The sequence below is a fragment of the Brienomyrus brachyistius genome, chromosome 21 (assembly GCF_023856365.1).
Source record: "Brienomyrus brachyistius isolate T26 chromosome 21, BBRACH_0.4, whole genome shotgun sequence".
NCBI classification, from domain to species: Eukaryota; Metazoa; Chordata; class Actinopteri; order Osteoglossiformes; family Mormyridae; genus Brienomyrus; species Brienomyrus brachyistius.
In genome coordinates, this window is record NC_064553.1 from 6,815,058 (window position 1) to 6,837,229 (window position 22,172).

Consider the following 22,172-nt stretch of genomic DNA (forward strand, 5'->3'; position numbering starts at 1 on the left):
GCACTGGACACTACAAAACCCGCCTGTCTGCCTTTATAATGCATGCATCCGCAGCGACACGTTCCCAAGGTATACAACTACTTTGGGGCTAAACGAAATAACCTGCAGGTTTGCCATTGAGAGCTCACTCAAAGTTTCCGAAAGGCACATGACCACGCCCCTTCCGCGCGCCCGCCACGCCTCTTCTGCGCGTCCGCCACGCCCCGCCTCCCATCTCCTGCTCGGGCAGCACCCAGCGCGTCTGACGTCACACACCATTAGGCGCGAGTCGTGGCACCTCGGAGAGAAAACGTGGGTAGTCAAATCGACGAATTTACTCTTAATTCCGTTTAAATATGTCTACGATCGTCTACAGGCAGACACCCCAGGTAAGGATCCGTTTATGTGTTGTGCCAAGGTTGCGCTTCGCGCTCCCGTTGGCAGACTGGCGCTCCTCTCCCTCATTTTGCCTGCGTTGTATTGTCTGGGTCCGCGTCTGCAATCCTGTATGCAAGTCGACGTGAATAACAGAATGCACAAAAACGGTATTAATTGCATCTTGATGCGATGTCCTCTGAGGTCGAATAAATGGGATTAGGAAATCGGTGTGCGGATGGCAGTTCGCCATGCGGGGCCGTGCTGGGGGTTAGGTATCTCTTCTAGGCTAAGTTATCAGCAGCGTGGTGTATCGGGGAGACACTTTTATCATGCATCTGCGCTGATTTCACCGTATGAGGAAATGCTTCCCAGAATCGTCGATGAAATCATCGTTTCTTTAATCACAGACTGTTATAATGTGGGTATTTTTCGAGCGAGACTTTCTAAGACGTAGTGTGATTACCGCGTGCTAGCGTTAGCCAGCATTTTGAACATGTCCATGTTGGACGATGGGGCAGCAGAGTGAAATCGGCTCTCCTGCTACACATACGGCGGTATTGTGCGGTTGACGCTGCATTACCTCCACCCAAAGCTAGCGGCGCTCCCACTTCTAATGTGATTAAAAAAAATGCGTCGTGAGTCTGGCGCGATTAACCCAGTATCCTAGTTAGGGTGGTGCGGGGGCGTTGGAGGCTTGGCTTGTGGGCTTTGTGCCGTGTCCATTGGAGGATGCAGGCGGTGCCTCGGTCTTATCTGCCCTCCCGACTTAGGAAGGCGTGCGTCCTGGCGGCAGGCTGTGCTTGCAGCGCTGCCCCCGGCAGTAACATATAGGTGACAAACTGCTCTGTTTGATGCTAGTCGTTACACACTCGTGGCCTTCGCTGTCTAGTCGCATCTTTCAGGCTCTGATTTATTTTTCTGAATTTGCTGGATGATCTCGGTACCCAGGTGTGTGTTGGGTGGGGACTGGCCGATTCGCCGAGACCGAGAAACCTTGGTAGTACGTGCATAGTATTGAATTGTGCCGATGAAATTGTCTGCCCTTCTTTGTTGCATTGTAGAGTGGTGGATTTATATAAGTAAATTTGTTATATAAAATTTTATTTCATAAATATATATATTCTTTTAAACATATACTAAATATTTCAGTTTACTTTATTGTAACCACACGCACACACCTATATATTTAATATTTTTATTCGATGCAAGAAAGTTCTAGTAACAGCAGGTAATATAGACTGCGTGACACATACAGGATGACATGCAGGAATGGAACTTAAATCATTTGCCTCCTTGGGATGACATGATTGTCCAATGGACCCTGGCAAACACACTTCGTGCACTGAATACTTTTTTGCATTGGTTGACACCTCTCAGTCGCTGCAGCCGTCGGTGGTGTGGATGTGTCACCCAGGCGCCGTGCAGGAGGTCATCGGCAGAGGCTGCCGGGCTGGCCGGAGACGAGCCGCCTACCTTCCAGGATGCGCGACATTTTAATTGCCGTCTGATTTCCTCTCCGGCATTTAGCGGATCGGCGGGTTTGCGGCATCGCTCGACCTTGTGGCGATCGCAGTGATTTCTGTCCGCGGTGAGCTGTACAAAAACCATAGGCTCTCTTTTAATTCACGTCACTGCACCTCCAGCAGCATTCTGCATTTGTTGCCGTTTTTCAAGAACAGTAATAGTTTTTTTTGTTGTTTTGCATTAGGTTGTATTTATTTCAATATCTTGACCCACGGGATCAAAGGGGGGCAGTCGAGAACCGAGTCTGGATATGTTCAGGTCTGTCATTTTAGCTGCAGGGCTAACATAACATTGTATGTTATGTAAATGAAGTATAACGAATGTGCTCTCTGCTGAACAATGTTTGAAGTCCTTTCTGTCAGTTCAGATCTTAAGAAAGCATTTGAGGTTAAACAATAATCAGAGCTGTCCTCCTGGCTCGTGTAGACCTGCACGTCCGTTTGGGGTCAGAAATCTCTGCTCGTTCTCACCCTAGATCTGAGCAATAAAAATATTTCTTTCAGAGGTCTGAGCAAGGCTGAGCAAGCATCGCGCAAAGGGATCTGTGGTGGTGGGTGAAGCCAGTTGTTTCCAATACGACAGACGTTTTAACAAATGCCTGTTTTCTCTACAGAGAGGACTTAACCTTTTGACTTCTGACATTTATGCACGAATTCAGTTTAGATATGCTTATGCTCAGGGCTGTATTTTCGCATCTTAGTGCCGTAGGCACTGTATGGAAGAGTCTTCCATACAGTCCAGTTCAGGTTTTGTGGGACAGAAGGTTCAGACATTTCCCTGGCAAACGTGTCAGCGGTGCTGGCAATTAAAAGGTTAGTCATGTGATGGTTGTGAAATCATATCAGGAACGAAGAATGATTTGGGCTAAGGCAGCCTGCAGTTCAGCAGCTCCGTGTCAATGCGCGTGTTGTGAAATAAATGCACGGCTTGTAAGTTTGATTTTGTTTCTTGATTTGTGAGGGAGCCAGGAAACTTTTGTTTGCCCCTTTTGTGATGGTTTTATGTGACGCCAGTGCTACTCGGTGTAGTGCGATACTACTCGGTGTAGTGCGATACTACTCGGTGTAGTGCGATACTACTCGGTGTAGTGCTACTTCCTGTAGTGCTGGGTTTTGATTTGCTGTTGGTTTGAGTCCCCATCATTGTGCAAATGCAGCAATGTAACATTTTATAGGGAAAGACAAGATTGGGCCTAGATTAAGTGCCCTTTTCCTCAAAACATCTGAGTAGCTTGTGCATGAAAAGGGGAACTTTGTGTAGTCTTCATCGTGAGTCACACGGAAAGTCCTAACGTGAGCATTCGCTTCCACAAGCTTGTTGATCTGGTCGCCAGAGCTGGTTGTGTTGTAACTGGCTTCATTGAAGGAAGTGAGACGTGGAAGAAAGTTGAATCGGCCGGGTGGGCGACCTACTTTCAGCTGCCTGGGTCAGGCTTTGGAAGATCCGTAAAGGAACCTGGGGGCAATGTGGCCAGCTTGTGTGTTTTAATATTCAGTAACCCCCCCTCCCCCAAATTACCACCGTGTGATATTTCTGAAGGTGCAGAAGTCCAAAAATGGCGTTTAAGCCATTGAAATTCCTGGGGCAGTTTAATATCCTGTGACTGTTGCGTGCCTGTAGCTACTTAAAGATACACATGTGGACTTGGCGAGAGCAAGTTGTTAAAATGTTGGCGCTGATCGCTGACCATCGTGACTAGGGGATGGCGGGACGGGTCTGAGTTTTCTCAGCTCGTCCAGATGAGGTCATGGAAGTTTACAGTGGAACGTGAAACAGCCAGAGGCGGGTAGGGCGAGTGGGGAAGAGCCTCCTGTGCCTGGCGGATTAGCTTTGTGCTGCTGCTCGTGGAACTGGGTGGAAGACCTGCCTGTAAGGGTGACATAGCGTGTGCATGTGTGTTTAAAAAAAAATGACTAATTGTCATGAGAGAAGATGACTTTTAATTTGGATTACCGAATCCTCTTGGGAGAGTAGCACAGGTACTTAAAGAAAATTGGCGCCTAACTGTGTTTTTTCTATTTTTCTCGTCCTGCCACAGGTTACGATGCACGATAAACACAGTAAAAGGCTGACCCTATAGCCGAAGGCATCTTAGGGACTTCATTACAGTCGCTTGAAGCCTGGTAGTTTGCCCTGGTGTGGCCGCTGCCTGGTCACACGGTCCTTGTCGACTGGTATTACTTCTTGCCTTCGGAAGGCAAAGGAAGACCCGAGTCCTCGTGTCCCTGGTTACCTTTGCCCGTGCCTTCATTTGTCTCCCCCGACCTGCTGTGGCTGCCATTCAGACCTGATTGTCGTCCCTTTTTCTGATTGGTAAGCATGGCGTCGATTTTCCGCGATGTCCGACCTCATTAAAACTTCGCTGTCACGAGCTGAGCGTTATACCCTGTGTATTTTGCGTAAATAACCCGCCCGCCTCCGCACCCCAGACTATACACCGCCTCCCCCAAAATGATTCCCAACGGATGTTTGATCTTCGAAGACGACAGCTTCCTGGATTCCACGGTGGCCAAGATGAACGCCTTACGCAAAAGCGGCCAGTTCTGCGACGTCCGACTGCAGGTAACATCAATGTTAGCGGCGACTTTGCTGTGCTTTTTGAATTTTAGCGAAAACAAGACTAGAATAATGACTGTGTTGTGTAGATGCAGGATTTGTACGCTAAAATCTTAGCCTATTCTTAAGTAAACTTGGCGCCCAAACGGGCTGTATGCAAAGTCATAGCACAGCAATAAACACGGAGCTTTGGTCAGTGATGCGGTTGTTGCCCAGTTAAAATGGACGCTTTTGAACAGTTGACTCTTCTTCTGACTGAGAGGCATGCGCCGTGTTTATAGCGCCATGAGTTTTTTGGGGGTGTCTGATGGGGCTGGTTCCTCCCCCAGGTGTGTGGCCATGAGCTCATGGCCCACCGTGCCGTCTTGGCGTGCTGTAGCCCGTACCTGTTTGAGATCTTCAACAGCGACATGGAGCCCCACGGGGTCGCCCACGTCAAGTTCGAAGACCTGAATCCGGAGGCGGTGGAGGTCCTTCTCAACTACGCCTACACCGCCCAGTGAGTTGGAGCTCCTCTGTTGGGCGGTCCCCCCCCCCTCCCCCCCTGTAGTCATGGTGCTAAGTGGGCGCCGTCTTGCAGGTTGAAGGCCGAAAAAGAGCTGGTTCGGGATGTCTACTCTGCTGCCAAACGGCTCAAGATGGAAAGGGTCAAGCAGGTATAAGCAGTAACTTTCACTTTCGGTAGTAGCGGTTGGGATCTCCAGCTGTTCAGAAGCTCAGAGGGAGCGTGACCAGGTAAAGAACTTGTCCACGTTTATGCAGAGTCCCTCCTCTGACACTCCTGTGCGCATCCCTGCAGATCTGTGGCGACTACCTGCTCTCAAAGATGGACTGCCAGTGTGCCATCCCCTACCGCAACTTTGCCAGCCGCATGGGCGATGGACGTCTTGTCAGCAAGATCGACGGGTACATGCAGGAGCACCTGCTGGAGATCTCGGAACAGGATGACTTTCTCAAACTCCCTCGACTGAAGGCAAGCGCCTACCCCCAACCCCCCCCCTATAATCCTACAGCAACGTTTCTCAACCTTGTCCTTGAGGACCCCCCAGACAGTCCACATTTTCGCTCCCTCCTAGCCAGAAAGTAACACATTTAAGGTCCAGAAAGTTAAAAAAAAAATCCAGACCAGGGTTTTGTTTCATCCAGCTATTACAACAAATGGTTCACGAAGCTTCATTACGCCATCATTCCCATTCTTTGTGAAAAACGGCCGCCCTGTTGAGCTGTGGTCCTGATCACCGGCATGCTTTCGTCTCACAGCTAGAAGTAATACTGGAAGACAACCTGAGCCTGCCCAGCAACGGTAAATTGTACTCCAAAGTGATCTACTGGTTGCAGCGCTGCCTCTGGGAGAACGGGGAGCCCTTGGAAAGGATGATGGAAGAGGTCAGTACCCAAGCCGGTGCCTCCCTCTAAGTGCGCTCGCGAGCCGGTCGGCGCCCGGGCCTTCGAGACTCTCCCGCTTCCGAAAGCGCGCGGAGATGTTTGACCTAAAGAAATGTAAACCCATACAGTAGGTATGAAGGGGGTTGTCCAGGTGAGCCCAGATCACTCTGCATTTCTCCTCTTACACGTGAGGCTTGGTAGTGCTTTTCGGATTATTTTTGTTCTTTTTTTTGTTTTAAACCTTGCAGAGTTAGCACGGGAAAATGCCCGTTGAGAGTTTAAAGGTATGTGGTTGCAGAATGACACTCCTTCCCCCCCCCGCAGGTTAATGTCGTCTGCGGCACGGTGGCACGTTCTAACGGCTCTCCTTCCTCGTCGATTTATCTCTCCTTCAGGTTTGTTAACAAAAGCACAGCAGGATTTCCAAGACTGAAGAAGGAGCCCGAACCAGCTGCGGTAATGAGTCTCGTAGAAGCAGCTTCGGTCCTCCAGCAGGGCGGCGGTGGCGCGCTCCGCTCTGCCCAACCCGACTGCGGCCGCTAATCTCGCTAACCTCTTACAGCGCTGTTGCTTGGGGTCGCGGAAGCCCGTCACATCTCCAGTATTTGGGCCCTCTTGCGACGCTGCCCATTAGCCTATTTTTATTTTTTTAAATTGCTAGTTTTTGTTTTTAAACTTTTTTTTTTTGTGTGGCTGATAACAGCTTGGCTATAGTTGGTGGGTGCATTTTTAAAATTTTTTTTTTATTTCAAGATATTTCAGAAGACGATGAATCAGCCTTGTGTTACAGTCCAGGAGTATATGCGTATGTTTATAGCTGAAAGACCGTCCAACATGCTGGAATTGGAGAAAGGTGACTAGAATTCCTCCAGTGCTTCATGGAGGTTCTAACACGTCCCGTTCACTTATAAACACACTTTTTGTTTTGTGTTTTTTTGGAAAATAAAAATCCTCATATCTTTACATGAAGACCCACTGGAGAAATTGCAATATGATTTTTTTTTTTATTATTATTATTATTACACCCTGAAGATTTCCTGCAACCCAGGATCAGAGCCCCCCCCCATGCCTGTGGAGCAGTCATCAAAGTTGTGTTTGTACATCTGTTGTACAAAAAAACACCCTCCTTCTCTCAGCAGCAGTGACACTGCCCCCTCCAGGCATCCCCGGGGAACCACACTCGGCGTCGCCGGGTTCTCTTGTTGTCACGGAGACAGCCACATGGGTCTTGTGTTGCTGTTTTTCAGGTGCAAACGCTGTACTACTCGGCAGACCACAAGCTGCATGATGGGAGTCAGCTTGAGAGGCAAACTGAGGTGTTTGGCAATGATGACCACATCCAGTTTTTGCAGGTACTGAGCCCGTGAGAGGCAACTAATCCCTCCCGGTGCCCTGTTTATCCTACTGCAGCAGCCACACGGCCAGATGCGCTTGTCATAGTGTCTAAATCTTGCTTTGTGAATATGCTGCTTAATAGCGGCAGGGCTCTGCTCTCTAGAAGACTTCCCCCGTTCATTCGCTGAGTCTCTGTAGACCTCGCCACACATGCTTCATGTACCATCCGGCAGCCGTATTGCTGACATATTTACAAACGCTGTGTTAGTCTCTTAGGAGGTAGACGGCCTGGGGGGGGTGCGGGGGTGGGCTACGCGGTCGCTGGGTATGCAGTTGCCCTTTGGTTTTGCAGAAGAAACCGGTGAGGGAGAACTTCCAGAAGCAGGCCAGCACCAGTTCCTCTGGAAGCCTGTCCCCAGGCTCGGTGACGCAGCTCTGCAAGCACGAGTGGAAGTACATCGCCTCGGAGAAGACCAACAGTAAGCCCAGCTCTGTTCCCGTTACCCAGTGAGGGCTTAATGAAGCCTCACCAACCATTTGCTGGTGTACTTTGTTAATAAAAGGGCTCAAAGCAGGCCCCAAAGTAAACCAAGAGCGCCATCTAGTGGGGTAAAAAAATACAGCAAATGGTTCATGAAACTTCATCAACCCCTTCAGGGCAGACCTCGAGAGCAGGCGTGCCCCAGGGCTACCGGCCTATGAAATTTTTGACCTGTGTAAACTGGCCCGTGGACACCAAGGCTGGGAATCTTTAGTGTGGGGGAACTTTAGCCATGTTTGCTGTCTATTGACGCCAACTGCTAATGTCCCATGCTTTGCCTCCACCCCTCCAGACAACACGTACCTATGCCTGGCGGTGCTGAATGGCGTGCTGAGTGTCATCTTCCTGCATGGGCGTGGCAGCCCCCACAGCTCCCCTTCCAGTACCCCCAGCCTCCCCAAGAGCATGAGCTTCGAGGGCCAGCTGGAGGAGCCTGAGGAGAGGCTGCGGGCGCCCATGCACTACGCCCGCTCTGGTTTGGGCACCGCCGAGCTGGATGGCAGGCTGATAGCTGCAGGTGAGGCCGCTTTCACACCAGGGGGCGCTGTGTGGCTCAGCAAGCTGGATGCAGTGCCTGTTATCAGAAGGTCGCTGATTCATATCCCAGTGTCATCAGTCATTTCACTGTCCCGAGCAAGACCTTTAACCCCCCCCAAATGTTCAAGGGACTGGCCGACTCCACTTTCTTTATCTGACAGAGTAAGGATGCAAGTAAATAAAATGTCAACGACTGGATTGTCAGGGTGTCATATTTACTAGTAAAACGAGTTTAATACCTGAGGAATTCTGATATGAATGACTGACGGTGAAGTCAAAGGAGAGCTGGTTTAAATGGCCTGTGACCGGTTCTTAGGTGGGTATAACCGGGAGGAGTGTCTTCGCACGGTAGAGTGCTACGACCCCAAGACGGACCGCTGGACCTTTATCGCCCCCATGAGGACGCCGCGGGCACGCTTCCAGATGGCTGTGTTGATGGTACGTCCCCTGTGGCTGGTTGAAGGGGGAGGAGTTTTGGGGGGGTGGGGTTTTGAGTTCATGGCTTGAGCAAACTCTCCAACCCACAGGGTCAGCTGTACGTGATGGGCGGGTCCAACGGCCACTCGGACGAGCTGAGCTGCGGCGAGACCTACAACCCGCACGAGGATGAGTGGACCCCGGTGCCAGAGCTGCGCACCAACCGCTGCAACGCCGGTACGCGCAGCACATGCGACCGCCTTTGCATTGGAAATGTGTGGCCTCCATCCTGCAGGAAAAATGTTCGCATTTTTTTTGTTTTTGTTGTTTTTGCATGTGTGGTTTCATCTCCCCCCCCCAACCAGGTGTCTGCTCCCTGAACAACAAGCTGTTCGTCGTGGGGGGGTCGGACCCATGTGGACAGAAGGGGCTGAAGAACTGCGACGCCTTTGACCCGGTCGCCAAGATCTGGACCAGCTGTGCTCCCCTCAACATCAGTAAGGCTGATCGCCACCCGGCCATTTCCTGTCTCTCTCTCTCTCTCTATATCCCCCCCCCCCATCTCTTACAAACCTGCAGACATCCTGAAATGAGTCTTTGGGGAATGCAATGAATCTAAAAATACCAAAATGATTTGTTGGGCTTATAAATCGATTGCATTGGTGAGTCTGTGAGGCTGAAAGTGTGTGTAGATCAGACTGTACTGTAATGGTCGCTCCTGCCCCCCCCCCCCCCCCCCCCAACAGGGAGACACCAAGCAGCAGCCTGCGAGCTCAGCGGCATGATGTACGTCATCGGAGGCGCAGAGTCGTGGAACTGCCTGAACAGCGTGGAGCGCTATAATCCAGAGAATGACACCTGGACGCTGATCGCCCCCATGAATGTGGCCCGGCGGGGGGCAGGAGTGGCTGTGTACCAGGGTGAGTCCAGGGGAGGGGGGTCTAGGTTGCTACCTTCCCAGGAAATTTCCAAAATGTACGAGGGCAGGGGAAAGCTCATTAATATTCACAGTGACAGCCAATCAAATGGCGCTGCTTTTATGTTTTATCCTACTCACCAGTCAATCGTAATGCTTCTTTATGAATATTAATGAGTAAATCCCAGTCATCCTGCTCACTAGCTAATCAGGTTGCACTTCCTTAATGAATATTAATCACCCTCCCTGTGCTGAGCCGTGTTTTAGAGAATCACTTGCATAGCGTGTCTGGCTTTAATCGGAACGGAAAAGGGGGCAGGCTGGTTAAACGCTGAGGTCTCTGCGCCTCCCCTCTCCCCAGGGTGCCTCTTCGTGGCCGGCGGGTTCGACGGCTCCCACGCCCTGCGCTGCGTGGAGGCCTACGACCCGGCCAGGAACGAGTGGAAGATGCTGGGCAGCATGACGTGGGCGCGCAGCAACTGCGGCGTGGCCGTGCTGGACGGCGCTGTGCACGCGGTGGGCGGCTTCGACGGCAACGACTTCCTGAGCTCGATCGAGACCTACGAGCCGCAGGACGACAACTGGAGTCCCTGCATGGAAGCCGGCGGCACCGTCTCCAGCTGAGCGTGACCGGCAAACTAACAGGCTTGGCGATTGTAATTTGTTCTAGTGCCCTGGATTGGGTAGGGTTTGGGTGGGTGGGGCTTCTGGAATGGGGGTGGGGTTACATGGATGGGTGTGGTTTGAAAGAGTTGCTGGAGCAACACGAAGCCTTTGCATCTAATTTGTGCTGTGTATATAGACATCACCCCCGGTATAGTACCGCAAACGCCAATGTCCAGCACTTTTTATTTTATTTTTTTATTTTTGGTTGGAAGAGGTTGCGTCTTAGAGTAACATTGTTACCCATTTTTGCAGAGTAGATGCCTGTCATACAAGTTAAGCTTTTTTTTGCATTAGTTAAAACAGAAAGCCTTATTCAAGGCAGGGGTTTATAGAACTATCTTGTTTTAAACTTTGTTACCATCGCCTTGGTAGCTTATGATTGCTTTCTTTTTAAGCGTATATGTGTACAAAGTGAGTTAATGTAGACGGGCTGGATGCTCTGGTGTGAGAATTAGAGCCAGTCATGGAGGGAGGGAGAGAGGGAGGCCCCTGTCGGCGCGCTTCGGCTAACAGCATGACCTTCACCAATGTCCTTCAATTCAGGTGCTGCCTCTGTTTTCCTCCTATTTTCTTGTTTTTGTTTTCTAACCAATTAAAACGGACGTAGTTTTCACTTTTGTTACAAGCTATTTCGTAAGTAATAAATATTAAACCACAAGTGATTGGTCACCTTGTTGTCTGTGTGCTTGAGTGACAGAGGAAAGCGGCGCCTGATTGGATAAGAGGAGACTCCCGGGTGGAACGTCTTGCACTTAGCTTGAAGCAGCTGCGCATGTCACATGGCCAGCTGGTTTGTGTCCTGATAAACACTGGAGGTCTAAGGGTCCTCTGGACCTTAAAATGCCTGCTTGAACAGAAAAGGCTTCCTTCCCACAGAGATGAAACCTGGTCGTGCTCCTGTATACCCTGTGACACACCCCTGCCCGGTCTCTCTGGCACCCTACCTACTTACCTACGTGCCGGCGCCAAGCCCCGTTCACAAAGGCCTGATCCCAAGTCACTAGGTCGAACATCTGGCTGCGGTCAGGTGCAGAAAGCGGTGTTTCTCATCCCGATAGTGCATGTTTTTGCTCCCTGCCAGATAGAGAACAAAAGGGGAGACCGCCCTTCCCAGGTAGTTCATGTACCACCAAGTACTGGTAAGTAGTTACTCTGGTGTGGAAGAGTAAAGTGTTTTACATGGAAAAAAAGCTGCATCCCACATTCGACGCAGTGACGCCCCTCTCAAGGGCACTGGGCTTTTTCCTGGTGCCCTTCCTGCAGCCCTGGTTACTGGCTTTGTTCCTTATTTAAGACATGGCCACGCGCACGTCTTAATCTCCGCCCGCTGATCCTCCTAATCTTTCATCCACTCGCAGGTTACACACCAACCAACCATATTGCTCCTTCCTTGGTAAGCAACTGCTAAGCTGCTATGTCTAAACCAACATAATACCATCCCAAAATGTTTAGTTAAAAAAATAAAATAAAATCACACTGGGGTCTGAGAATGATCTAAATTACACTTTTTTTTTGCTCCCCATGTCATCAGTAATTCTCACTGCCAATGTGAGCACCAGAAGGGTGTGACATCACCCACCTGAGTGCCCAAGGCCACGCCCCCTTCTAGCAGCATAGTCACGAAAGCACAGGCTGAGCTCAACGTGGCACCTGGGCTGCGTTTATCCAGGCACCGGAGACAGCTGGAAGGTTGCATTCCTGCACCGCTTACCTAGACGAATTGAGAGGGTGGGATATTACATAAAACAGAGAAATGACAGCGTTACACAACACCATTGTGGGACGGCAGTACGCCATCCTGCAGCGGGTATGAACTACATCTCCTCCCACATGCTGGTGAAAGTACAGCTGAGATTTGCATTAATGGTACACTTTACTGTTTGCTTCATGATGTAATCAAGACATGGCTGCAAAACACAACTTGTCATGGTAATTACACAGCAACAACATGCTAACGGTTACAATCTAGGTTATATACAACCTGCATGCCACACACAACCTGAGCGGCTTCAGGACATCTCAGATCCTCACTGGGTTTTATGGCCGCCCTTATAGATGCTGCCACCAGCAAACCTGCACACGTTGGCCAAGTTTAATATTTTGCTACATCAGTCGCCCCAACTAGCCGCTCATGGCTGTAAAATTCAGGCTTGAAGGGGTCTGCAAATGAAGTGAACCCTCCGTGACTCAGTGTGGCCGTAGGAAGCAAAACCTTTTTCCAAATTACCCATAATCCCTTTTTTAAAGAAACATACACTAATAGTCGTGTAATCATTCCTAAGCATTGGACGCATTGGACAAATACTGGACACGCGTTGGTTATTAAGATGTATTTCTTACTCTGCCAGTATAATGACATTCCATTCCTCGGGGACACTTCCTTCTTAATGATGTCGCCGATGACTGAATTCAGGCAGGCATTGTCTCATCTAAAACCAAAGCCACGTTTATCAATTGTCTTACTTGACAGGATAACCTTTCGCACGTACTCACTGTCCTTTCAAAGGGCCTACCGCAACAAGTACACTGCGGTACGCGCGGAACCAAGGACGTCACGGTTTGCGGTCAGGAAGGTTCACGATGGTCACTGGCAGGACGTAGAGCGTCGATAAAGTCGCCTGGAAAAACTGAGTGACCAGGGAATTACTGCCTGGATCCTGTCGGCACTCAGAGTAGGGCTGAATAAATTAACACCCTGGTCCCTTTCTTCCAGGGAGAGGACAACATACACCCAACAGAACTCCAGCTGCCCGCGAAGAGGCTGTAACTAGAGTCCGACAGCCTCGCTCTCCTTCTGCATGACTGAAAACTTGCCATCTATCTTGTGACTACAAAGACAATTATGCTCTTAATAATAGACTTCTTGAATAAATAATTGGCTTCAGCGTGAACTCAAGTTACTTTCTTTAAGAAAAATGTAAAACAAGTCATAGCAGGCTTGGTTTACATTGGGGGGGGGTGTAAGTACATTTGAATGGATATTTCGTTCTTAAACTCCCTACCATTGACCCTGGCAGTCTCACAGTCACATGTAAACTCGGATTAGCTGTAAAAAAAAAAAAAGTCATTCAACATGTGCCCCCCACCACCCCCTACGTGTCGCTAAGCTCCCCCTGCCGTGGAATCGCCTCTCCTCTCGGGTGAGTGCGTTCCAGAGTTCATGCTGAGGTCACAGGAGTGGCCAGAGAATGACAGAGAGAGAGAGAGCTGAATCTGGGAGACCCATGTCTGGGACGTGACCATTGCCGGTCTGTTCAGGCATACACAGGTTCAGTGTATTACAGCCAATCTCCTCACAGGAGGTAAGGGCACACCTTTGACCTTAAGGGAGGTGTGCAGTTGTGATTGTGAAGTCGCCCGTACCTTTTCAAAGTTTACAGAAAAGGATTAGCGTGAGTCCTGGGGACAGCAGGTGATTTAATCGTTAACGCCATCTGGCAACCCCTGGGTTACAAGTCTGAGTCCCAGAAGGTCGTCGCTCCAGTAGCCTTAGGCGAGGCACTTATCCTGAATCGCTCCAGTGAAACAGCTGCAACGGCTAAACGCATTAGGCTGGACAAGTGAATGTAAACACCGCATTTGAAGGGGCTCAGCCAATGCGCTCGTCATTGAGGGACCTTGACGACAGACTGGATAAGCTTACTGGACATATATGCAAAAACACAAAGGCTGAGCTATGTGGGCATTCTGGAGAATTCTCCGGAACCTCAGAGGCAGGCAGGCAGCTGTGCTGTGCTCAAAGGAACGCAGGCTAGCGTGGGGGCAGATCTGGTTGGGTGTTATTCTCCACTGTTTTTCCAGGTGCCCAGCCACCCCCTCTTACACCCCCCCCACATAGACTTAGGGTAATGCCCCCACATCTCGAGGGAACATTTCCAGAAACAACCCCTACAGCCAACATTCACGGCATTGGCTACAAGCTCGCTAGTTGTGAGCGAATCGGAAGAGGGGCGGAACTGCTACTCTGCACCTCACTGGTTACAAGTTGAAGTCTATCACAGGTCCACCGGGTTGTAAACCCACCGAAAACACCCACCTCGCCCACGACCCGCAACTCCAGAAAACGTACCTGAGGTACCTGGGAAGTTGATGGAAAAGATTTTCGCTCAAGACGGGTCTTCTAAGTTCAAGGTGCAGAACCACAACATGTGACACACACCAAGGCCCACAATATTAGTCCAAGGTCTCCAGAACATTCATGAAACACTGTGCTGACCTGACTGAATTTTATGGAGGTGTAACAATAGTGGTTCGATGAGCGCAACAGGGCATGCAATTCACAGCACAGTTCAGTCTTTCAAAAAACAAGAAGAAACAGAAGTCTTACCTTGGAAAGTGTTACTGACCTTTCTCACAAGGTAAAGTTTTCAAAGTAATGGTTATCTCTGGCCTGCAAAAAAAAATCAAATGCTTTACTGATTAAACATAAACGTGTATCTGGATCCTGGAGGTCAGAATTAAAGGAGGGAAATATTGCTGCTTGGACAATGTAACAGCAGACTGAAGTGCATTTTATCAAGGCGCAATTAAACCCCTTTTAGCACACAAAAGATTAAGTGCGGCATAGCGCAAATACGCAAAAACAATGTATGCACACAGCCTCTCTCTAATGCTAAGTTACAAAGAAACGTTTTGAGCTCGATTTTAGATACACTTGACAGACGGCCTGCAATTACAGAAAGGATCACTTTGGCTTACATGCATGTTCCACATGCCCACCCAAATAAGAATTCTTAGGCTCTTAGAATCAAGGCTGAAAGGGATGAGTCTTAGAACAATAGAGGAATATAACACTTTTTCGGAGGAGGCTGGTCAGAGGCGCAGCCCTCAGTATTGTTGTGGCATACGGAGCATCACACCCACTTCAGAAGCTAGTCTGGAAGACTTTCCCAACCAGCGGAGCACCATGTGACAGTCAGAACTGGCAGAATTATACATTATACCAGAAGCCCACAGCTCCGGGAACAACGGCAGCTGGCCCAGGCGACCTCACAGCCTGTCAGAACCTACCTAGCTCTTCAGAGAGCCGCCCGCACGGCATGCCGCCCTTCAGACGTCGAAAGTGCCACCCGTCTTGCTTTCCCAGAATTCCACGGGAGCTCTCCGGTGACTACTTGGAAACGAACATTCCGTTTTCAGCAAGAAACTCACTTCCCCGATGATGATCTGGCAACCCTTGCATTGCCACCGAACAGTGTTTTTCAGTGTTACCCGATCTGTTGGCTGCTGAAGCAGGGCAGCAGTAAAAACTTGTTTACGCTTTAAGAAATCAGTGAGGTACCGAACAGCTGTTTCCCGGCACTTTACAGAGAAGATTTATGTAGCATGTGCTCGCGAAAACACCACACTTATTCTCGCAGGATGTCAGCCATCTGATAAGACCAATTTTCCCTACTAGCGGAAAACATCCAAGACACCCTAACAGAGCAGACTTTTCAATATGGACCCAAAGGCAACCAGTCTAGACAGACAGACAGACAGACAGACAGACAGACAGAGATAGATAGATAGATAGATAGATATACAACATAACTTGTTAAAAAAAAATCATCTGACCAATAGGGGGTGCAGTTGTATGATCAAATTATCTGTGGTTCAATCCAAGTTTTCGAGCCAAGCGAATACAGACTGCTACATGGTTACATATGCCAGTTCGCCATTACAGATTATGTACAAGCACATGATTCAATATTTTTCATTATAAAAACGTATAAACATTTTTTATTGTCCCATCATCCTTTGAGGGATGTAAAAAGCATGATTTTCAATTCTTCACCCATTGATAAGCATTTTTCCATTACTCTATTATCTTTTGAGAATAAAGCTAAAATGTCAGAATCCCTTTCATTTGAGAGAGTACGATATAATATACTTTATTATTACTGTGTTTAATGTTGGTAATGTCTAAGTGTACATAATCTATCAATCAATCGCTATTATCCACAATTTCGGCCATTCGTGGTAGTTCTTGGAACATATCACCCGCGGATACGCGGTGAGTGCTGTGTTTTCTGCATTTATCCACAGCGCAAAGGTGGTCGTAGCTTAAAGGCTTGAAGACGTCCTTCAAGAGAAAGACGCCCCATTTCCTGCAAGAGAGAGGCGACAGGCACGTAGGAAGAAGGGCTGCTTCCGTCAAAGCGGTGGCTGACGTTGTTGCCGTGCGCTCACTGTTGCCTAGGGAACAGCCTGGGCAGGGGCTCTGTGGGGCCGCCGAGGTGACCCACGGCTGCTGGACCACACGGCGATGCCGACTGTTTGTCTGGCGCGACACAAGGACTGCTGATTGCTCTGCTCCGTCGCAAGCCGAGATCTGCTGCGTCGTCGTTGCGAAAATCTCGATAAATATCACGCAAAGCAAACAATTACCAATAAGAGGCTAAATACTCATCTGCCAAGTATTTAATTAAAACGTCAGTCATAGTAAAACTGAAAATGTGGAGTTGTTTGAATTACAACTGAATAATGCAATACGCATCACATGATTACAAAAGCTTACAGCTAATTTGGGCTCATTTAGCTCGCTGGCCACGTTAACCGTGACTCAGTTCAATGGTTCTCTGGCTATTTTCAACGAGAAGGTTTTCAGTGGCGCTCGGCCGTTGACGCAGGTGTGACGTCAGAGGCCAGTGTGGCAGCAGTCCCTTCCCGTCGAGGGGTACTCGGGCGTGAGGGAAGCTTTCAGAACGAAAGCAGCAAAGGGGACGAAGGTCTCTCCTTCCAGCCACAGCTGGTCAGAACAGGAAGCTTTCATGGGAAATTTCCTGCATCAAAGAGGCCTGGCAGCTTAGGAAAGGATGAAAAGCTGAGGGTCCCAGTGACTCGCAAACGCCGTCCTGTCAGGCGTCTCCATGGGAGCGCTTAGGGCAGCACAAGGCCGGCTAATTCGCTACAGGACTCACACCAGCATCAGCACCGCCCACCGTCCCTGAAATACAGAGCCCCGGTCCGCTCCAAGTGACATTTCTTAACAACCGCTAAGTTCCTATCATGGTCCAATTTCCTTACTCAACAAAAAAAAGCCTGAACAGTCCTGTCACTGGGATACAACCGGAGTGCAAGTACAGCACCATCTGTCTTTCTGACGATTAACAACCCGCCGTTACCATCCAGTGCCTAACTGGCAAGCGCAGTTGGCAGAAGCCAGTGCACTTTTACTCCTACTCTGTTCAGTATCTTCTGGGGGGGGGGGGATGAGGGGGGACATATTTTGTAAACTTCACCCACCCCAGCAAAATTAATTTACTCACAGTCTACCTCTGAACTAACAATGCTATTAAGCAGAGCAGAATGACTAGATATGCAAAGATAATGGCAACTGAAGCGTCCCAGTGACTGGGCGACCAGTTATACATGATGCAGGAACCCGTTAAACGGTTCAGTAATTAAGCACAGCACTGGCCACAGGGACGAATAAACATCCCAGGTGATATCACTGCACAAGCTCCACAGAGGGACTCATTTTCCTATCCAAATCACCTGCACATGTTTTTTTAGTCAGAATCGTCCCCCAGTGAAGACGGAGATCATGGGCCGGCGATTTACATAAAGGTGGCGCCGATTCGCCAGGCGCTCACGGACGGGCGGAACTGTGCAATACTTTTAAAGCTGAATTCTGCCACCTGGTGGTCAGAACCTGGTACTCGTGAGAGTGCTGTAAAAGTTGTAAGATTCCTATTTCTAAGAAATACGCAACTAATAAGTAACTAAAGCCTGGAACACAGCAGGCCACTTTTTCAGCCATCGGAAGCCATCAGGCCGTCAGAGAGAGTCGGGAACTGCCCGTAGGGCCCGTGTGTGTGGCACAGTTGGGCTCGGTTGGTACCCGTTGGCGCCGTTTTGGCTGAATGAGCATGTTGAATCGGTGTCAAAGCTAGCTGGTGAAACTGAGCTCTCTGATCGGGATACATGTCAACCATCATCTCTAGTCGTATCGACATGTTCCAGTGTAAATTTTCGCAAGAGGCAGGAGCTGATCGTTCATCAGCTTTGGTTGGCGCCAGTTTTGTGCCATTCTCTTGGCGCGGAAGTGAATAATGAAACAGTCAAAGGACCACATCACTATGCGTATTTACACCAAAGACGCAAAGACAACCCTACTTCGTTACTAACTACTAAAATTAATTTGGTGGGAAAGGCAACATCAGCCAGGCGGTAGTTACCCACCTTGTCTGTGCCACTCGATCCTTTTCGATCAGTGATGGATGAGTTCGGAGACCAACCTCTATTTCGCCGGCTCCAATCCTCAAAGCAGCGTCCACATCCAAGCCCGGGTCATCCAAAGTCTTGGCACGTTTGCTACTCAGCCTGGCTTCGTCGGTGCTGCGACCCTCATGGCGGCCATCTTGGGAGAGAGACCAACTGCCATCTTCCACCTGCTGCTCCTACCCACATGGCGGCCATCTTGGGAGAGAGACCAACTGCCATCTTCCACCTGCTGCTCCTACCCACATGGCGGCCATCTTGGGAGAGAGACCAACTGCCATCTTCCACCTGCTGCTCCTACCCACATGGCGGCCATCTTGGGAGAGAGACCAACTGCCATCTTCCACCTGCTGCTCCTACCCTCATGGCGGCCATCTTGGGAGAGAGAACAACTGCCATCTTCCACCTGCTGCTCCTACCCTCATGGCGGCCATCTTGGGAGAGAGAACAACTGCCATCTTCCACCTGCTGCTCCTACCCACATGGCGGCCATCTTGGGAGAGAGAACAACTGCCATCTTCCACCTGCTGCTCCTACCCACATGGCGGCCATCTTGGGAGAGAGAACAACTGCCATCTTCCACCTGCTGCTCCTACCCTCATGGCGGCCATCTTGGGAGAGAGAACAACTGCCATCTTCCACCTGCTGCTCCTACCCACATGGCGGCCATCTTGGGAGAGAGACCAACAGAGTACAGAAGGTATAGGTTCTTTTGGGTAAAGGGGTTGAACTGAGAAGAACAGATGTCCAAAGTTAGTGGTACTGATTAGGTTCATTTGTTCCTCTTTCTTGTTGGTGAATACAAACCTGTGTTTAATACCGAATCTGAGTCGTGACCCCCGCAGCCCCCACCAAATCTGTTTTCCTCTCCACATCTGTCACAACAGGAACAGAGCAGGTTTATTTTTTGCTAACGCTTCTTCTTGCCCTTCCAATCATCCCATTGTTCCCAAGAAGGAAAACCCCCCCCACCCACAATAAATATCTCCTTTCCTGCCCAAACCGTGTGCCTCTCACGTAGTTTTACTCACTGCCGGGGCAGAAGAGCATCACTTTTCGGTCATACACAGAGATGTAGATATTCACAGTCAGGAAATAAAGGGTAGCAATTTATACCTTTGCTTGTCACCCTCGAGGGTCTGCCAATTGTACCAGAGCTGTAGGTAAATGTACTTTTTAGTGCAATTTCAGGTACAGAAATGGACCCCAAGCAATTATGGTTTGACCGACTTCCTATTGGTTAATGCAATCCCGCCCATGGGAGGATCTTAAAACCCCTCTCTCCCATCACTACGGAAAAGGCGAGAAGACAAGTTCTGACCTGAAGCTGAGCAGCTGGTTGCTGTGCTTGCTGACGTGAGCCAGGTGCCTCTCCTGATTCCCTCCTCGCTCAGCGCGCAGCAAAGTCGGGGTCCTGCCATAGAGCGTGCGCTGAAACCAGCTTCTTATTGCAGGATGGGCACTCCGGGTTGCTATAGCGACAAAAAACAATGGTGATGGAATTTCCGGTGACGGAACTCGGATCCATAAATCTACCAATGCCTCGGCGGACAGGAAGGCAGACTTCATAAACAATTAGTATATATTTTGTACTTAAGTAAACTGATAAAAATACAGGTTTGATACTAAACTAGAGAACGATGCACATTAAAAACAACGAATAAAAAAGTGGTAAAGAATTTTTAAAAATAATAAATCCTCCCCGTAACCCTCCTTTAGAATGCTCCCCCAAAGATATTCATAATGTGCTTTTAAGAAGACAAGAGCTAAAGATAAGGGAAGGTAGATAAATATCAGATATTTCTATCCCGGAATGGGGTCCGTTAAGCCAGTGCAGATGGAGAGGCAAACGGACCCAGATCGCAGTACGGTGATGATTCAGTTTGCACAGAAGCAGTGCAGCCACTCCTTGGTGGTTATGGTATTCTTCAGCATGTCCAGATGGGGCACATTAGCTCACTGTGTAAAAGGCGGGGGGGACACCGTAATCTCCAGGTTGTTCATTGCCGCCACCTGTAGGGAGAATCGTAGAACTGCACCAAAAAACCAAGAACAATTTTCCCTCTGATATGTGTTAAGACCTAGTTAGCCTACTATGGAAGATTATAACGCTACTATGGAGGATTATAACGCTGTACGTGCACCTGACTTTTAAAATACCCAGCGGGAAGTTAAAGCCGGAGATATTCCCACCCACTGACCTGCGGGGTCCGATGTAATTCATACAAGCTGAGCACCCAGATTTTACCAAGAGATTGCATACCACTGGTTAGTATAATCTGGGTCATTTATTAGCAGGTGACAAGAAAGCCGATTATATAAAAGAAGGGCATAAATAAAGAAACATTTCCTCCTGTTAAAATCTTTACATATAAATAAATTTAGAAACGCTTGAACTACAGCGAAACAAACACGTATTTTACAAAAAGTTGGAGAAACCACCTCGTCCTACTTTCACAATATTTTTCATTATTGCGAAATCTCTGCTAACATTAAACATAGTGAGGAAATTGCAAAAATGTTTCCGCCTATATTCTATATTCCGATTTTGATCAACGTTGCGAAAGCTGTAGGACATCGCCAGTACAAAACTCTAATCCAAAACACAGGCACGTGCACACAAACATCAAGTCTGAACCAATTGTACGCGCTGCTTTGCAAATCAAATTACCTAGATGTATTTATGGATCATATTCATCGTTTCATTAGAGCGTGTGCAGCAGGTGAACCTACACAAAAGCTAACTGTGTGTATCTTGCAAACAAATATCAAAGCTTTCTTTCCGAAACATTAAACTTTTGCTTTTTCAAATATGGTAGGGGGGGGGCGGCTAAAGACAAAAAGCAGGAACGTGACTTAATGCACAACTGTAATCTGCGATTTCGTACAATGTGTTTGACGATAATAATATAATGTTAACTTAATTAATGCCAGGATAAACGGGTAGATGCTGAAATGACGGCAGCCTACGTGCTCTTACTCACATGCTACCCGTCCAGCTTATGTAATATTAATCTAGTTGCAGGCATTAAAACATAGTAAATGCATGACAGCCTTTCATAAACACTAAGTTTGTTTCCGCTTTACTTACATTTTGAGTGGAAAACTGCATTCCGCGCGCTTATAAAAAGAAAAAACCCAATATGGTGGTTGTTTATCTGCAGTGGTTTTCGGGAAATGTAGTAACAATTATCTAAATATTGCACTTTTAACGTCATAAAATTTAATTAATCATTATGTACTTACTAAGCAATTATTCTCATGGGTTAAAAGATAACAGAAGTCAATAAATACCCCCTTTCACAGTTATGAAGTAACTTGCAATCGATTGCTATATGACGATATATTTTGATGAGAGATAAAAGAATTCGAAAAAACGATGCTTTTGTCATGTTGTGCATTCAGTCTTAATAGCTGATACGGAATTGTATCACATCTGAAATGATTATTTAACATAAACTATACAGTAGTTAATTCCATCCATTTTACTGTTCATTTTGATGTTCAGCTCCACCCTAAAATAACAGCAAAAATAACGGATATTCAAACATAATACACTTGGGCTATTTTTCTTCAAAAAATTCAAATGTATGTGGTATTGATATATGACACATTGAAAATGCCTAAACTCCGATTTATACGCTTTCGTTAAAGGCATGGAGTAAGTGAAGAGTATGAAAGGCGGCGCTGCAGTTTGAGGAAGTTTATGATGCCCTGGTGTGATAGAGCTGA

At 48.4% G+C, this 22,172-nt stretch overlaps 1 protein-coding gene and 2 long non-coding RNA genes across 7 annotated transcripts; 1 reads left to right on the plus strand and 2 right to left on the minus strand.

Moving 5' to 3' along the window:
• The first annotated feature begins 212 nt into the window (after positions 1–212).
• Positions 213–10,893, plus strand: LOC125716310 (influenza virus NS1A-binding protein homolog A-like). Of its 5 annotated transcripts, none has more exons than XM_048988442.1 (15): positions 213–368; positions 3,920–4,194; positions 4,311–4,443; positions 4,767–4,936; positions 5,018–5,093; positions 5,237–5,410; positions 5,698–5,823; positions 7,071–7,175; positions 7,511–7,637; positions 7,992–8,216; positions 8,553–8,674; positions 8,764–8,890; positions 9,019–9,150; positions 9,400–9,573; positions 9,931–10,893. In XM_048988442.1, exons 3-15 carry the CDS (start codon positions 4,333–4,335, stop codon positions 10,191–10,193), a joined length of 1,932 nt encoding a protein of 643 aa, XP_048844399.1. In that variant the 5' UTR covers positions 213–368; positions 3,920–4,194; positions 4,311–4,332; the 3' UTR covers positions 10,194–10,893. The 5 variants fall into 5 exon arrangements, with proteins under 5 accessions (XP_048844399.1, XP_048844400.1, XP_048844402.1 ...); XM_048988443.1 differs by lacking the exon at positions 213–368 and adding an exon at positions 1,156–1,305; XM_048988445.1 differs by lacking the exon at positions 213–368 and adding an exon at positions 1,165–1,188.
• LOC125716312 (uncharacterized) lies at positions 10,534–11,993 on the minus strand. Its single transcript, XR_007384313.1, has 2 exons — positions 11,815–11,993; positions 10,534–11,252 (listed from the first exon to the last, which is right to left on the minus strand). It is a non-coding gene; the product is annotated as an uncharacterized LOC125716312 (long non-coding RNA).
• A 2,110-nt stretch (positions 11,994–14,103) lies between these two features.
• Positions 14,104–21,951, minus strand: LOC125716311 (uncharacterized). Its single transcript, XR_007384312.1, has 6 exons — positions 21,687–21,951; positions 21,532–21,560; positions 20,296–20,453; positions 19,762–19,912; positions 19,248–19,315; positions 14,104–18,815 (listed from the first exon to the last, which is right to left on the minus strand). It is a non-coding gene; the product is annotated as an uncharacterized LOC125716311 (long non-coding RNA).
• Positions 21,952–22,172: the final 221 nt, after the last annotated feature.

Bases quoted from the DNA above. Each gene is read 5' to 3' on its own strand.
- LOC125716310 (XM_048988442.1), top strand. From the start codon at position 4,333: ATGATTCCCAACGGATGTTTGATCTTCGAAGACGACAGCTTCCTGGAT. The intron at 7,638-7,991 runs GTAAGCCCAGCT...CCACCCCTCCAG, and splicing joins CGCCTCGGAGAAGACCAACA to ACAACACGTACCTATGCCTG. The intron at 9,574-9,930 runs GTGAGTCCAGGG...CCCTCTCCCCAG, and splicing joins AGGAGTGGCTGTGTACCAGG to GGTGCCTCTTCGTGGCCGGC.